Genomic DNA, 18,667 nt, shown 5'->3' with positions numbered 1-18,667 from the left:
TTCACTTAAGGGAGCCAGTAGAGTTTTTGGGTTTCTGACCTCTTCCCACTCCTTCATCCACTCCAGTCTTTCTAACTTGCTTATGGGTTGCCCCAGGTGATGGGAGCTAGGAGGGGAGATATGACCATGACTGCTTTAGGGATTTTCTTCCACCAATCCTCATCCCTTTCTACTTCGGTTGCTGAGGCAGGCATCTCAGTTGTCTTGGCTTTCATGGTCAGAGACGGTTGCAGTTGAGTTCCATTTGGGCTGCTGGCTCCTGGAGTTTCCTGGTGCAAGGGCAGGTTCTGTCTCCTTCTGGGTTGCCAGGAGCAGGCTTTCTTCGGATATCCTACTCTTTGCCATTGTGGCCTGAGTTTCTCTCCATGCAGCCCAGGTACCAGGGAACAGGTGAAAAGTCTGGGGCTCAGGAATCCCTGTTGTTTGGTTAGTTTTGGCAGAGCTGGCTTGCTGTCAGGGTTCCGACCGAAGCCTTAATAAAAGCAGGAGTCTCAAGCCAGTTTTCAAGAAAAATCCATTGTTTATTAGGAGTGCCATGTCAGCACAGGCTTAGTGAAGCCAGCTATGACCCAGTGGTATTTCCTGTGCCACTCTACAGAAATAAACATTGGACATGGATAGAGAAAACATTGATGTTGGTGTTGGAGAAGACTCTGAAAATATACATAACCAAGGCAACAAACAAAAGAATTAACAAACTAATCAATCTAGAATTCTCATAAGGAATTCTTAAAAAATAATGGTCAGAGTCAAATTATATTTTGGACACATGAGAGGAGGAGCTGACATCACAACAACATGACATGCGATCTTGGAGCTCCAAGATCGCAGTCGATATTTCTGCCATTGGACAGTCCATTTGGACGTAAACCGTCCCACAGAGATGGTAATAGTGAAGAATACGTCCTGCTCTTTTCAAGGACACTGCAAAGTCCCTGATTGATCCAGGAGAAGCTCTTATTTCTGGCAACAGAAACACAGCCTTTGAAGTTGCTGAAGTTGGGACAGCTCCGGAACAGAAAGAAAGCAGAAAGAGAAAGCGTGTCAAATTGGTGAGGAGATTTTATTATTAGAAAAGAGACTACCACCAAAAAATTAAAGTTGAAGACAAAAGAGAGTAAGCAGCTAATTAAACTACATTAAACTTAGTCTGTTATCTTTTATTATTTTTTCTTTTTATGGATGGAATTTTTGCAAATGTTCCCTACTTTTTAAACCGAATGGATTAGTTTTTCTTCTACTACTTTTTATTCTTTCTTATACCTATGGATTAAAAAAAATTCTTTTTTTTATAATGCTTGGATATTTTTTTCTCCATTTAAGAATTGTTTTCTCTTTAAATTTGGAACATAAAGAAGATATGAAAAGGAATATAAAGAGGTTGTAACAACAGAGGGAAAAGAAGTAAAACTGCCACCTAGAGGCTGGAGGCTTGGAAACATTGTTTTTCTTTTTTCTCTTTGATCATTTGATCATTCTCTGATCACACTTCAAGGTTTCTCAGTTAGTTACCGAGAGTGATAGTAGGCACAGATTGTTTATACAGGTATTCTTCAGGACTTCTATCACCAGCTGGATTGGAGGGAAGATAAAACCTTGACTTGACTTCACTTGAAAGATTATAATGAACTTGCTTGAAATTTAATAAAGAACCTTGAATGCTATAGTGGCAGTGTTTACAAATTGGAAGAATGGCACAAGAAAAAGAAACTTTAACATTGCAAATGATCATGTTTGAAATTCAAAAATTATTAGTAGTAACAGAGAAAATTGAGAAGAGATTGGAGAATATAGAACACGAAACATAAAAAATTTATGGGGAAATTGAGGGTGTTTATCAAATGAAGAAAGTGGAGGACAGAGTTCCAAAAAATGAAGAAAAAAACGAGCAAAGAAATAAGAAAATTGTGGATACTGACAACAAATTGAGCGTGGTTGGAAATGGCAAGAGTGGAATAGGGAAAGGGGAGATAAATGGACTGGAACTCTATCCCAGATTTCAAAGCATAGAAGAAGAAAAGAGAGAAAAATTGATGGAGGTAAGGAGAGAAATCTTGACAGAAGCACCAGTGATAACCAAAGACAAGCTGATGGAAGGAGCAGATGGAGGGTTTTGAGTTTTCATGAGATACAAAATGAACAACAACTTGCGAAGAGAAGTCCATACAAGATTTACTAAGAAAATAATAAGAATACTAATGCTACAAATGGCAAAAGCCATAAGACTGCATTATTACTGGAAAGATACAGGTTGATGTAATGAAAGTGTATAATAAAAATTGTTAAATTTGGAGTATTATGTATAAAATGAAGTGAAAATAGTTATAGTCAAATAAATAATTAATAATGATAATAATGCAAATATATATACATATATATTATTATATATATATATACATACATTATCAGCACAAATACAACACACACACACACACACATATATATAAGATAATTACAAATACAAGCACAAATACAACAATATATATATATATACACACACACACACACACACACACATACATATACACACACACACATAGATACATACATACATGCATACATACATACTAGTTTGACAATATGAAATTTTATATAAATTACAAATGGAGACAGAGGAGGTTTAAAAGTGTTGTTATTAAATATAATTATTTTTTTATTTAGAACATGTTATAAAGATGTAATGTTATTGGATGTTTTTAGGAAGATCTAATGGAATGTCATTATATAATTTTATTTTAGATTTAAAATATTTCATATAAAAGGATGTAAAAGCAACTATAGTCAAATGAAGGTTGAAGTACAATAATAGTTATGTGTGTGTGTGAGAGAGAGATTTGATATGTATTGCAAGTGATGACTATGGAAGGGATGCACAGAAATTTTGTAACTAGCTGATGACATACTTTCTATAATTTGTAATGGAAGGTGCTTTTACGTTTTTTGTTTTTTGTTCTGTCCGTTTGTGTTTGTTCAAAAAATAAGAAAAATTGTTTAAAAACATTTCAAACATATTTACAGTAATAGTGATAGTGACAGGCAAATAATTTATTATAAAACCAATGAATTAACATAAACTGATTAAATCATGTAAAATAAAATCAAAGTAAAATAAAAACACCTTCTTTGTGGAGATCTTTTCAACTTTCCAGTGTACCTATAGCTCTGGAATCGTGGTCTCCTGTGAAAATCTTAACTAGGGCTGATTTTGCTTTGAGTATCATTCAAGCTCAGCTAGGTGCTGACACCTTATGTGATTAGAGGGGGAAAATCCTTGCAGCCTTAAAACAGACAACAGTATTCATTGAGTATGAATATTTCTATAAATGATAATTAAATTATATTAAGTTAATTTATTCCATATAGATCCAGCTTTAAATCACTGTCACAGTCATATATTTCTTATCTATAGAGATTATTTTTAAATATCTTATTGTTGATTTCTGAATATATTGTTAATAGAACAAGTGGTCTTCTATTTGTATTGATGGAAGAATAGAATTTGGGTAAAACCTTTGCCCGTGTATAAGAAAGCAAAATTTTAGTTGGATGGTTATCGATGGATGGATGGACGGACATGGACAGACAATTGATCAGTTTTCCAACATATCAAAATATAAACCAAAAATCTAATTTCAGAGTAAAATAGATAAAATAAAATACACTAATACAATACTTTGTGATAAATATATGGGATCAATATTCAGATAAATACATCACCTTTACAGGATGCCCCAATCTGTTTGATGTAATGGGTTCTTAGTTCAGTTTTTTTAACTATAAACTTAGCAGTCTATTCATGATGTATAGATCAGAACCCAGGAGGAAATGGGCGATTCAGATCTCAGTGAAGTTTTCTTTCAAGTAGGTATGTTAATTGTCTAAGCCTAAGAAGGGCACATAGTTAATCAAAGGAAATGTGAACAATGTCTTCAGTGGCTGGGTGATGTATATACATGTCCTCCTGTGATATGGCAGGTTGTGGAAATGCCCATTTTTGGCCATGGAATCCAGCATTTCCAATCTGGTTCTAAAATAGCCCCTTCATGAAAATTGTGTCCATCTCTTTGACAGGAATTTCTCAAACTGAAAAGTACTTTTGTTTTTAGCTAACCAACAAAACTTCTATTAGTTTCCAGTAACTCCATGTCAGTTTCAGTACTGATGTCCATGACTCTCTGTTTGAAATTTTCCTTTCCTAAGAGGAATTGAGAGTAAATACTGTGAGGAAAACCCATGCTGCACAATAACTTTGATAAAGCACCTAATCCAGGAACTGGAGTCAGTCATATTTATCTGTTCTACTAAACATATTTTGAGTAGTCTATCAAGTAAGTAAGATAGCTTTTGTAAGGCCCAACAGTTATGATGCAGATTTCAGAAAACCACCCAGAAGAGTAAGGGGAATTGTTGCTTTTTATTGTTTTTATATTGGGTTTTTATTCTTGTAAAATGCCCAGAGCGAGTTGGGTGGCCATATAAATTTTATTAAATAAATAAATAAATTCCGTACCAAAGGTAGCATTGAGACTACTTTTGACCTAAATACTTTCAGTATAGGGCACAAGATACCTGAGTAATTATAATTAAATACTTTGTATAATCTTTCAGTACTTTCCTCTGTGCCTTGCCAAGCTCTTAAAATGATTTATCCATGATCCTGTGTTGGTAAAAGAAAAAAAACACTCCTAAATAAGTACAATAATTCACTTGTTCAATAGGCATCCCATTTATCTGCCTGTTATATTTCATACTTAGGAAAAGTTTTCCCTTGTCCAGTCATATCTGACAGTAGGGGGCAGTGCTCATCTCTGTTTCTTAGCCAAGGAAGCCAAAGTCATTCCAAGACACATCCATGGTCATGTAGCCAGCATGATTGTATACTGAGGCCTATGGAATCTGGTAACTTCCCATCAAAGTGATATCTATTCATCAATTTGCATTTGCATGTTTTCGAACTGCTAGGTGGGCAAGAACTGCGGCAAATAACAGGAGCTTACCTATTGCACATAAAGTATATTTCATGCTACTTTTACTAATTACTATCATTTTAGATTTGGTTTATTAATGTTTATAAAAATAAGAGCATAGCTTTCACAGTCTGTCAGGTTTAATTGTGAGCATGCCTTTAGAATTGTATTATCAGCATTTGAAAGGATATTATTAAATTTATCATGGATCTTTGGCATATCAGTGTCTGATGGATGTAGGAATCCTGTAATATCAGTGGCATGGAGGTTAAAAAGTTTTAGAATTAGAATATACAGCCCTGTCTGACATAATTATGAGTAGATATACTCTTAGTTACATTACATGTGTATCAGGGGTGGGTTCCTGCCACTTCTAACCTCTTCTATAGAAGAGGTTCCACAAATCTACAATGCCGTTTAGAACCGGTTCCAGGTTCCTCGCCCACCCTTCTGCACATCATCAAGATGAAGAGCGAGAGGAGGAATTCTGGGAGTTGAAGTCCACAAGTCTTAAAGCTGTCAAGTTTGAATGCCCCTGGAGGTTTTTTTCTAAAGGGTATGGGATACAAGGGTCTTGTAACCTGACAACTTTAAGACTTGCACATTTCAGTGCCAGAGTTCCTGAGCCAACATGACTGGAGGAGGAATTCTGGGAGTTGAAGTCCACAAGTCTTAAAGCTGTCAAGTTTGAACACCACTGGGTTTTTTTTTCTAAAGGGTTAGGGGTGCAAGGGTCTTGTAACTTGGCAGCTTTAAGACTTACGTGCTTCAAATGCCAGAGTTTCTGAGCCAACATTTTGGTTACTAAGCAAGAGTGTTGTTAAGTGAGTTTCACCACATTTTAAAGTTGGCCACGCCTACCCAGTCACATGACTTCCAAGCCACTCCTACTCAGTCACATGGCTGGCAAGCCACTCTCACCTGGTCACATGGCTGGCAAGCCATTCCCACAAAGCAGGCCACACCTACAGAAGAGTTTCTTAAAAAAATTGAAACCTACCACTGATGTGCATAGACTTTCAGATGGGCATTTGAGTAAAGTCTGGGTTCCCTATGCAGGTTGGCCAATTTCTTCCATAAAGTGTTTCCCTGAAAATAAGACCTATCCTGAAAATAACCTTAGCTTGATTTTTACGTGCGCGTAATATAAGCCTTACCCCATCTACTCTGTCCCACCATATGGTTGTACTATGTGAAGTGAAGCACATGCATAAAAATCAAGCTAAGGCAGGATGGAGGAGTGGAGCTGCCCCACATGCCCCGTATTCACTTATCTTACAACCGCTGTAGCCAGGCTTCCCAAGCCCCAACACCTGTTGCACTGCTGCTCGACTTCTTCTGTGGCAGCTTGCAGCTTGCGTATTGTGCTGGTGCCGCCGCTTGTGGCTGGACACCACGTGACATGTTGCACCAGTGCCAGCACTCATGTGCGCAGCGACGTAGTGCACCATGCGGCCTGCTGCAAGCGGCACCAGCACGATGAACCCTGGGGCATTCAGCCGCAAGCAGCCACAGAAGTCAGGCTACAGCACAACAATTGTCGGGGAATGGGAGGCTTGGTTGTGGCTGTCCTAAGGTAAACAGGTATGGGGCGTGTAGGGCAGCTCCACCCCCTCCCCTGCCCAAAAGTTGTTATCTGCTATTCCACACTTTATTTACATTAGCGGTCATATAAGTAGCTACTAAAAGAACCCAAGTTTAGAAATACTTTAATGAAAATCTGCTGGAGTTCCTATTGTTACTTTCTGATTACATTAACTCTTTATAAGATTTAAAGAATCTGTTATCACTTAAACATGTTAACTGAATATCTCCATTAAATTTGCTTGGAAATGAAATCTGAAAAATAGGTGTGTGTAGGGGGAAGCATATATTATTCAGAGGCACTTGATATTTCCTCACACCACAGCACTATGCTTCAGATTTACTTTCTATACTTTGCTGGATTATAATTTTCCTTGATTGTATCATGGCCACAGGAACTGGAGTTTTAGTCTAGATATGCTTGGAAGGTCCATGGTAGGGAAGACTGCCATACATTTTATATAATCTACCATCATCTATACACATTTTCTTTTGTGATTGTACAAATTAATCTGTGAATGTGTCTCAATTGCTTGGAAACTTTAAAACAGTGTTTTCAAACTTGGTAACTTTTAAGATATGTAGACATCATCTCCCAGAATTTCTCAATCAGCAAAGCATTGCTTTAAACAATGTGCATTGACCTTTTAAAGTTTGTAATGCAGTCCTAGCTTGACATCATGGCCTGTGCCAATGGGTTCAAAATTATATTTAGGTTTTCCAATACCAAACTAATGGCAGCTGACAATCGTAGTTTTATTTGGAGGTGGCAAGAAATTATCTAAAGTAATTTCATTTTTTGCAATATGCTGCTTTTGTTTTTTATTGTACATATGGAGAAATGTTTAGATATATTCCTGATAGGAGAGAATGGTTTCACAGGTCCAACAGGAATTACAGTATATTATAGAAACTGGGTACATATTCCCGCCAAATCCTGGGTTCCACAAATTAAGAAAACACAGTGATTTGCAAAATTGCTACTTTCCATTTAGGACTGGAAACTGGCTTGAGAGGAATTTCTTCCTATTTGCCAAATGCATTAGTTTTGCTAGTAACTGTTTGTGCTCACATTTTGTTTCACAAGGTTGCTATAATGATTTCAACATGTGTTGATATCACTGTGTTTTAAATTAGCAATTGGTTACTTTTCAAGCTGACATTTTTGCAGGACAGTTTTATGACCTGACTGTATAGAAAACCCATGTATCAAATACTTCATATTTTGAGGTAGGCATTAATGATTGTCAGCATAGCCTCACAAATGGCAAATAGCTTAATGTTGCCAGGAGACAAGTTGCAATATGTAATCCTCTAAATGAGAGGTGAGCAATTAATTTTCCCAAGGGGCTACATGAAAAATGTGGACTGTACTGAAGAGCAAAGTTATGTGGCTGTAAAGATGCATAGGCATGCATGCATGCATGTATATGCAAATTGGAAAAACAAATAGTTGCCTTCAAAATAAAAGGAATGCAGGTGTATTGTGTGTGCATGGTGTATATTTATTTACATTTGATTTCTAATTTCCAATTGACCTCACATGGGCCAGAGTGACAGCCCAAGGGCCATAAAATGCCAAGGTCGCTCTAAATCATCATGAGGTTATTGAAAGATTTTGTATTTTTCTCTTAGCATGAGTTTTGTGTACAAAATTCCACTTGGTGATGAAGATTTTTGTATTCTACCTGTCTTCTTCTCATGTTTTTATTTTCTACTTGATTTTTTATTGCTTATTTTTTGCATTTATATTTTAATTGTTATATCTTGAACACCATTTGATGGAAAAATTGATATAAATCCTAGAGGAATGTAGGGAGCAAAGGTGCATGTGCTCATTTCTGTATAAAATGAAAGAGATATTTGGGCACGTGCTAGCCTCCAGTTTACAATGATATACATTGAAATGTTAATATGGAGTCAAATTGTATTAGAATTCCAGTGCAAACAACCACAAATCTTTAGAACACCATTTCTTATGAGCAAGTATTAAAACCTGGATTTCATACCATATTATTTTAAAATAACCTGGTTCACTTGGTAGTTATGAAGATTTGCCAGTATTTGCTGAATGAAAAATCCTGAGTAGCATCAACTTATTTGCTATAAGGAGTTAAATTCTGATCAGGAAATGTTCTTTTAAAAGTTTGTTCTCTACAATGAACAAGAAGCTCTTGGGAATACAGAAACAGCTGTTCTAAATCTTAATTTGCATGTTATGCAAAAGTTTGCAGATGGGGGTCTTGCTGTGTTTGTAAAGAGTTTTGTTGGTGGTACGAATTTGTGGCTTTGTAAGCAGATGCCTAATGGGATCTAAACTGATAAATACTATATGAGGCTCTCTCTGTCATTTTGCCAAGACTAGAATCCTTCCAAAGTCATATAGTGGTTTTGAACATAGACATGATTGAAAGCTCAGTGAAAAATAATCAGTCTTCCCCATCTTCATGTATTTCCTTTATGTCAGACTATATTGTCCATTATCCCTAACTAGAAGGACACTAGCTGTGAATGATGGAGTTGGAGACTGGCATATCTTTTTTGGAGAAAGCTGATATAAATCATATAAGAAGGATGCTGCTATAAGATAGAAATAGTAATCACTGTTGGACTTACTGTATAAATAAACAACAATATAGACATATATTCCACATTTTTTGGAGTTATGTTCTCGTTGACAGAGGAATGTAGCAGGACTTTAATGCAGGTAAAACCTTTCAGAGACGCTCAAACTTGAGGCTGATCGTATAGTTTTTTTCATATACTGTATGAATTTTACTTAAAAACTCCATCCAGTTTAAGGGATGCTTCAGTTAGCTCTTTGCCCTTATAGCATTCCCCTAAGGACTTGATAAGCCTTCCCCAGTCTGATGTTCTCTAGATAGGTTACGAAGACCAAATTTATAGAGAGCTTCATGTTGGAGAAGTTTGTAAAGGAAGTGGATAAAATATTGAGATCTTGGATAACTATTATTCCCTTTTCATGAGAGGGGAAAGGACAGACAGGAAATTAACAAAGGGCAGGTCAAATTTATTTTTATACTCTGCTTTGCCACTTCCATTTACATTGTCGCTTATCTGAATTCAGGAGTTAATTGTATTGAAACTTATCGTTTAAATAGTATCTAACATCATTTAAACTCTTGGAAGAAAATAAAGTTTTGTCTCTTACATTAAATAAAACAACATGCTTGAAACGTATCCATAATAAGTAGGACGAAGTAATACAAGGTAGAAAGGAAGTCTCAAATAATCTTGATAGAATTATAAGGTATGAAAAAAATCTCAAAGCATTGCTATTGATAGTAAATATATAAAAGTGTCATGGTTTGGTATACGCTAAGTCTACATGAGCAGTACCATTTTTTATGCTTCTATTTTTTATTTTTTATTTTTTTTGCCTGTTGCTAGGTGCACGGATCCAACCCAAAGTCCATTTTCAAAGAAGAGCCCTGAGGCTACCAGAGAATACTAGCTATAGTGACCTCACAGCATTTCTTACTTCAGCTAGTTCACCCTGGGAAGTGGACAGTTTTCCTTATTTGCAAGGCTATGATGGCAATGGAACTGGTAGATGTTTAATCTTTATTCTTGGCATTTGTTTTAATTTATATGAGACAATTTGGCTTAAATATTTTTAGAATTCCATCTTTATATAGTCAAAGACATCTCTTTTTCTCTGTTAGCAAAGGAGAGCATTACCATGATAAAAATCATGGAAAAATAGAATTAAGTGAGTGCCATAAATAAATACTGTGGAAGGAATAGTTTAATATTTTGTATGCTAATGCTTTGAGATCAAGCCTCCTAATTTTTATCAACAAATGTGAATGCCAATCAGCTCTATCTGTGAAGACCAAGGCAGACATAGGACACCAGAAATCAAGAGTTTATTACATTGCATTTCTTGGCAAGTTTGTGCCTATTCCTTACTTCACAGTCTTTATTTTATCTTCAGTTTTCCCTCCAGTCATAACTTGACTTTGAATGCCCTTGGGAATATAGGGCTGCTTTCTGTTAAGCTGGTCACATGGTGAAGCTAGAATCAGATAAATCACAATCTGTGATGGTCAGAAAGTGTTCTCCTCTCCTCCTTTAAAATATCGGTAAGATGATGATTACAATTTAATAATGTAACCTACTTATTCACAACAAGGCTCTGAAGCAGCTTCTCAATGCCATGTGCCTTCCAATCCCTTCTGTAGAAACTCCTCGGGTTATTTGATCTTTCAGTTTTGTTTTGTTTTTAGATCAATCCTTTTAATTAAAAGCAAATACATGGGAAATTAGTATATATAGCAAAGCACCAACCTATAGTATTTTAATTTTTAATATTATTGGAACCTAGAAATGGCATACTGGCAGTCTTGAAAAATAAAATTAGTAAATGCTGCAATGTGGTACTTTTCTTGAAAATAACTTTGCTTCCCATCCTCTCCAAAGGAGAGGGAAAGGTAGAGGGGGGAATAACATGAACATTTCATGACCGATAAAAATGAGAGTGGGAGTTATTTTGTAATGCTTCCCATAATATGTTTTCAATATTACAGATGTGCCCACCGGTCCAAGGTGGTTATATAGTCCTGAACGATGACGCCTAATTTCTAGGGGTTATTTATGTTAAGAATTTTTTTTGGGGGGGATCCTATATTAATATATGCTTTGTAAGTGTATCCTCTTCCTCTTCTCCATTACCTTGGAGTGGTGGGGAATAAGGCAATATTCTTGAGGTAGACATGCCCAATGCTTTGGGTATGAAATGAAAACACTAAACTTTCAGAAGCTTTATGCAGCCTTTTGCTTCTTATTTTATTGAAAACACAGGATAAAGGTTTTTTAAAAATTGGCATTTTTTTCAAATAGTTCTAGCAGAATGATGTGACTTTGTTCTGGAGGCTACAAAATGGGTGCTGTAGAGCCAGACGTGGTTCATCTCTGCCTCACACAATTACATTTTTACATCAACTATGACAAAATTGTGCTTCTGCTTTGTTTTGTGTGTTTTACTTAAATTTTCCATGGCAGTTTTACTGGTCCTTATATCTCTGCTATACAATGAATCAACTATCTGTCTGAATATACATACAGAGATTGGAACTGTATAATACAATTTGAAGTTGCAAAACATGTTCTAGATGTATCATCTTCTGGTAATGGGGAAATAATTATTACAAATATTTAAGTAATGAATATCTGTATTTGATTACTTTAATTTTAGATGTTGTGCATTTTGTAACACTATTCATTTTTTTACAGGAAATAACACTAGGTATGATCTTACTCCTGTCACTGCAGTTAGTGTTCATTTACTCAGAAGTGATGGGACTCCAGTTCCAGTGAATGGGCCCATCTATGTAACAGTGCCTCTACCTGCAACCAACAACTTGAAACATCATACTCACGTGCCAGCTTGGAGGTTTGACCAAAAATTTGGTAAGAAAACTTATTTCTGATTCCCACCATGTAAGCCATTTTATTTATGGGCTCTAGCAGAAATGTATTTTTAGTAGATCAGGCATGAGCTCTTGTATTAGTTCAAGAACAATTTGAGTATGGGAATTTCCCCATCCAATTTTATTCTATTATTTGGTTTAAGTTTTATAAGATTTAGTGGGGTGCCTGGCATGAAGCACAAGTAGATACCAAATTGACATTTTTCTAATATATTTAAATGTCAATATAATTTTTGCTTGCCAAGAGATTTAAGTTACAGGTGTAATTTCAGACCATAGCTTCCATTAATCCAGTATTTATTTATTTTGGTTTTTATTTATGAGTCAAGACTGTTATAGATTTTTACTTCTATGAGAGGAGAGTGAGAAAAAAGAGCTACACATACCATACCTTCCTGCAGGAAGATACTTATTTTTTTACCCTTTCTATGTTGTGTTCCATAACTATACCATGATATATAACATTAGTAAATGTTTCTTTGAATTCCCCCCCCCCACACACACACACAAACACACATATTAGTTAAATATTAAGTCAAAGTAGCCAGGTATAAGTGTATTAATAACAGCTAAGTGCAACTGTAAATGGAATTAATTTGGCAGGCCGAATGAAGAACTTCCTGTATAGTATTTCAACATCTGTTTCCTATGGAATAAACATGTTAAACATTTCATAATAGGTTTATCCTTATTTTCTTTATTTAAAACCATAAATTCAAATGGCATTTGACACATCTTATTTAATCTTTTTTACTATTAGTATTAAGTCATCAAGTAGAAAAAAATCAAAATAGAATAATGATATTATTATTCATTCTTGGCAATTTTATGGGCCAAATCTTTCCATATCTTCCAATGTTGCACTAATCCTTTGAGTTGTTATATACTCTCGCTAATGTCAGTTTTGATGGTGTCCAGGGTCCATTTTCTTTGGCAATCTGATTTCCTTTTTACCATTAACTCTTTCCAACATAATTGCTTTCTCCAGTGAATTTCCCTGCATAACATAACCAAGATAAGTGAGATGTAGTTTTAAGTCTCATTTCTTTTGGTCATGTCATGCAAGGGGATTCACTGGAGAAAGCAATTTTACCTTCCAGTGACATATTTAGTATCATGCATGCACCCCAGAACTTGATTGTTAGTTATCTTTGCTGTCCAAGGAATATACAGAAGCCTTCTCCAGCGCCAAGCAAACTATTTTAAAAAAAATCTCCGTAATCTATGAAATATTCATTTTTATGAAGATGGTAACAACAATAACAACAAAAAGAGCAGCCTTGAATGCAATCTCAAAACAACTAGAGCACCACTTGAACAATTGACAAATTTGCCATTAGTCAATTGCAGAAGACGACTTTACTTGGAACAGCTTCTATCCTGCGAGGATATATGTAACATTGTCAAACATCTAGATCAAGGGTGTCAAACTCAAGGCCCACAAGCCAGATTCAGCCTGCAGGGTACTTAGATCTGGCCCATGGAGCCTCCCTGGAAACAGTGAAATGTCCAGCCCAAGGTGCCTCTGTCAGAGAAATCGGAACTCAGGAGGGCCGCATCTAGTCCCCCAAGCTCTGTTTTCGCTGGCACAGGGCTGCAGAAGGTTGTCGCAGCCTAAAACAGAGCTTATGATCGCCACAGAGCCCAGCCCCCGCTCTGTTTTCATTGGCAGTTGGTTAGAGGAGGCCGTCATGGCCAAAAATGGAGCTTGTGAGGGCTCTGTGCACCACCACTCCTCAAACTCTGTTTTCGCTGGCAGAGTGCTGGCAAAACTACTAGCAAAGGTGGCATTTGATCACAAGGCAAGGAGGCATCAAGAAATTTTCCCCCTTTTGCATTTGAGCATACAAAAAAGGATAGAAAAGGAGAAAGTGAAAGATAAAAGGGAAAGAAAAAGAAGGGAAGAAGAGAAGAGAGCAAGCAAGGAAAAAGAAGGAAAGTGGGAAAGGAAGAAAAAAGGAGAATGAAGGAGAAAGGAAAAAGGAAAAGAAAAGAAGGAAGAAAGGGAGGGAGGGAGGAAGGAAGGAAGGAAGGAAGGAAGGAAGGAAGGAAGGAAGGAAGGAAGGAAGGAAGGAAGGAAGATATATTATAATGAGGGAAGTCCTACTTTAGCACTTGGCCACCAGAAGCCCTGCTGTCCTTTCACCATTCCCTTATCTCTTCCTGGCCTTTCTTGGTGGTCTCCCATCCTATTGCTGAGGATGCTTTGGTTATAAAGACAGTTATCCTTGCATGGAAAGGAAGTGGGCCTCCTTCTGACCCACCCACTTTTCCCTCACACACACCATGAGCGATCTGCCCAAAGAGAGAGAGATCAGCAGCAACACTAAGAGGTAAGTGCAGCTGGGCACACCATTAGAGAGGTGGCACTGTGCTGTGGGGTTGCAGTGCCCTGGGAGCTCGAGGGCTGGGCTGGGTACTTCCTCTTTGCTGCCTAGGGCTCTGGACAGCCTGCACCACCATCTGAGGGTCCTCTACGTGGCCTGAGACAGCAAGGCTCCTCTGGAGGACAAGGGTTTGGCTTCTCCCCGGTCTTGCCTTGGTCCACTGGAGACAGTGGATCCCCCTCAAGCCCACCAGGCCTCCATAGATGCCTCTTACACTGGTCATGCCTACCCCAGCCACGCTTACCCAGCCCCCTGAGGTCAAACACAAGTTTGATGTGGCTCTCAATGAAATTGAGTTTAAGATCCCTGATCTAGATCTGCCTGTCCCAGACCTTGGTAAAGACTTGTGGGACCATAAAATAGAGAAAGTCATAGAAAATAAAGAAGTTAAATTGCTCTGGGACTTTAGAATTCAAACAGACAGGCACCTGCCACATGACACCTTAGGCTTAACAATTGTCAATAAGAAAGACAAAAAAGTCTGGCTAGTGGATGTGGCAATGCCTGAAGACAGCATAACAGAAGAGAAAGAACTGGAGAAGATAACAAAATACAAAGACCTACAAATAGAATGACTGTGGCAAAGGCAAGCAGGGGTAGTATGAATAGTAATAGGTACCTTGGGTGCAATCCCAAAACAATTGGAGCATCATTTGAATACCATTGGCATTGACAAACTTGCCATCTATCAATTGCAGAAGATAGCTTTACTTGGAAATGCTTCCATCCTTCAAACTGTAATATCATCAAACATCCAGATTTGCCTAACCTAGGTCCTTGGTAAGGACTTGTTTGGTAGACAAAAATGCCAAACCCATTCTGAACATTTGGCTGACTGTGATTATTATTATTATACAATTGTATCACAGTGGCCAGTTGTTTTGCCGGATTTGGCATTGGTTACTAGTCGGGCCCCACCCAGGGGCCTAGGACGTCGTAACGTATTTTTGTAATATGCATGCAGATCTAAGCAGTGCGGCTTTTTGCATTTGACTGGTGGTGATTTTGTCAATTTTTAACTGTTTTAAATGTAATTCCAGTGCTTTTGGAATAGCACCCAGTGTGCCAATTACCACTGGAATTACCACTGTTGGTTTGTGCCATAGTCGTTGAATTTCAATTTTTAAGTCCTGGTATTTTGCGATTTTTTCATGTTCCTTCTCAGCAACCCTGCTATCACCTGGTATTGCGATGTCTATGATTGTGACCTTATTTTTCTCAACCAGTGTGATGTCTGGTGTATTATGTGCCAGTATTTTGTCCGTTTGTATACGGAAATCCCACAAGATCTTGACCATCAGTTTTTCGGTGACTTTTTCAGGCTGATGTTCCCACCAGTTTGTTGCTGTTTTAATATTATAATTTTTGCACAAATTCCAATGGATCATTTGTGCTACTGAATTCTGCCGCAATTTATAATCAGTCTGCGCGATTTTTTTACAGCAGCTAAGTATGTGATCAACAGTTTCATCAGTTTCTTTGCAAAGTCTGCATTTGGCATCATCAGAGGATTTTTTGATTTTGGCCTTAATGGTATTTGTGCGAATAGCTTATTCTTGCGCAGCCAGGATTAGTGACTCTGTTTCTTTCTTTAATGTACCTGTTGTTAACCATAACCAAGTTTGTTCACTGTCCACTTTATCTTTTATTTTTTCCAGAAATTGGCCATGCAGTGTTTTTTTCTGCCAACTCTCCATTCCTGATTTTATCACATCTTTTCTGTATTCTTGTTTCGTCTGTTGGGCCTTCAGTAGATTTTTGTTCTTTACTTCGATTAATAGATGTTCTTGACTTTCTTTTAAATAATCAACCAGTGCATGTTTTTATTCTTCAACTGTGAATATGAAAAAAATTGTGAAATACCAGGATTTAAAAATCGAAATTCAACGATTATGGCACAAACCAGCAGTGGTAATTCCAGTGGTAATTGGCACACTGGGTGCTATTCCAAAAGCACTGGAATTATATTAAAACAGTTAAAAATTGACAAAATCATCATCAGTCAAATGCAAAAAGCCGTACTGCTTGGATCTGCACGCATATTACGAAAATACGTTACGACATCGTAGGCCCCTGGGTGGGGCCCGACTAGTAACCAATGCCAAATCCGGTGAAACAACTGGCCGCTGTGATACAATTGTATAATAATAACCATGGCCAGGTTTGTTCACTGTCCACTTTATCTTTGGAAAAAATAAAAGATAAAGTGGACAGTGAACAAACTTGGTTATGGTTAACAACAGGTACATTAAAGAAAGAAACAGAGTCACTAATTCTGGCTGCGCAAGAACAAGCTATCCGCACAAATGCCATTAAGGCCAAAATGGAAAAATCCTCTGATGATGCCAAATGTAGACTTTGCAAAGAAGTTGAAGAAACTGTTGATCACATACTCATGCTTTACATGCTGTAAAAAAAATGTGCAGACTGATTATAAATTGTGGCACAATTAAGTAGCACAAATGATCCATTGGAATTCGTGCAAAAATTATAATATGAAAACAACAACAAATGGTTTTAACATAAGCCTGAAAAAGTCACCGAACATCAGATGGTCAAGATCTTGTGGGAATTTTATATACAAACGGACAAAATACTAGCGCATAATACACCAGATATCACACTGGTTGAGAAAAATAAAGTTACAATCATAGACATCGCAATACCAGGTGATAGCAGGGTTGCTGAGAAGGAACATGAAAAAATAGCAAAATACCAGGACTTAAAAATTGAAATTCCACCATTATGGCACAAACCAGCAGTGGTAATTCCAGTGGTAATTGGCACACTGGGTGCTATTCCAAAAGCACTGGAATCACAGTTAAAACAGTTAAAAATTGATAAAATCACCATCAGTCAAATGCAAAAAGCCGCACAGATCCGCACGAATATTATAAAAATACGTTATGACATCCTAGGCCCCTGGGTGGGGCCCGACTAGTAATCAATGCCAAATCCAGCGAAACAACTGGCCGCTGTGATACAATTCTGTTGTTGCGAATAATAATAATTCAAGAGGAACAAAAGATCAGCTGCTCATAGACAATATGGTACTAAAAAATGCAAAACGAAGAAAAACAAGTTTAAATATGGCGTGGATTGATTACAAGAAGGCATTTGCCTTATCGCTCCACAGCTGGATTAACTGCTGTCTGGAAAACTTTGGAATCAGCAAAATTATCTTTACATTTTTGAAAGCAAATATGCAAAAATGGAAAACAGTTTTAACAGCAAATGGGGAGAACATTGGTGAAGTCAACATCAGACAAGGTATCTTCCAGGGGGCCCACTTTCACCACTACTGTTCGACATCACAGTAATTCCACTGGCAATAATCCTACAAAACACAAAACTGGGATGCCAAATCTCAAGCCAAAATGGCAAGATAAACCATCTACTATACATGGATGATTTAAAAATGTATGCGAGAAGCCCCACTGAACTTAAATCAATACTCAGCACAGTTCAACTGTTCAGCAGTGTTATCAAAATGAACTTTGGACTTGAAAAATGTGCTACATTATCCATGTAGTGAGGAAAAATGGAAAAAATAGAAGGAATAGAACTGAGAAATGGAAGCATAGTGAAAGCATTAGCAAAGGATGTTACAAATACCTAGACATATTGGAAGCAGATAACATATTCAATGGAAAAGTCAAAGAGTCAACGCAAAAAGAATTGATCAGAAGGATCCACAAAATATTAAAATCAAAGCTGATGCGGAAAACATAATTAAAGCCATTAATACATTGGTAGTTCCAGTAATACACTACTCAGCTGGAATCATTGTGGACTTTGGCTGAACTGGAAAACTTTCACCGGAAAACACGCAAACTTTTGAATATGTATATAGCTTAACATCCATGAAGTGACATTGACAGGTTGTACCTGCCATGAAAAATAGGGGCAGGGGGCTACTGCAAATGCATCAAACTGTAGAAGAAGAAAAACGAAGTTTGAATGATTATGTGAACCAAAGCACAGAAAAATTGTTACAGGCTGTGAAAACGGAGAACAGTATAAAAACAATAGAAACAAAGGCAGAACATAAGGAAATACATCTGGATGACAAATTAAATAGATGGAAAACCAAAGCTTTGCTTGGACAGCACTTGAAATACATTGAAGGAAAATATGATGATAACTTGACATGGACATGGCTTAAGATGAGAACCATCAAGAAAGAAACAGAAGGTTTAATACTCACCGCTCAAGAACAAGCACTACAAACTAATGCCATGAAAGTGAAGACACAAAAATCCACTGACAATCCACT

The 18,667-nt window shown here is 37.1% G+C and overlaps 1 protein-coding gene across 2 annotated transcripts in view; it reads left to right on the top strand.

The window, feature by feature from the left end:
• The window catches only part of LOC106537906 (protein FAM171A1), a 98,732-nt gene that overhangs the window by 60,025 nt on the left and 20,040 nt on the right, over positions 1–18,667 (top strand). The window contains exons 4-5 of one of the 2 annotated variants that reach the window (XM_087712647.1): positions 9,963–10,121; positions 11,808–11,984. In XM_087712647.1, coding sequence (XP_087568773.1) covers positions 9,963–10,121; positions 11,808–11,984 — 336 coding nt within the window. The remainder of the gene's footprint in view (positions 1–9,962; positions 10,122–11,807; positions 11,985–18,667) is intronic. The other variant, XM_087712648.1, reaches the window with a different exon arrangement.

The sequence above is a fragment of the Thamnophis sirtalis genome, unplaced genomic scaffold, assembly GCF_051295495.1.
Source record: "Thamnophis sirtalis isolate CommonGarterSnake01/CBP01778 unplaced genomic scaffold, rThaSir2_p1.2 scaffold_4, whole genome shotgun sequence".
NCBI classification, from domain to species: domain Eukaryota; kingdom Metazoa; phylum Chordata; class Lepidosauria; order Squamata; family Natricidae; genus Thamnophis; species Thamnophis sirtalis.
This window is presented reverse-complemented; position numbering and strand designations above follow the sequence as displayed.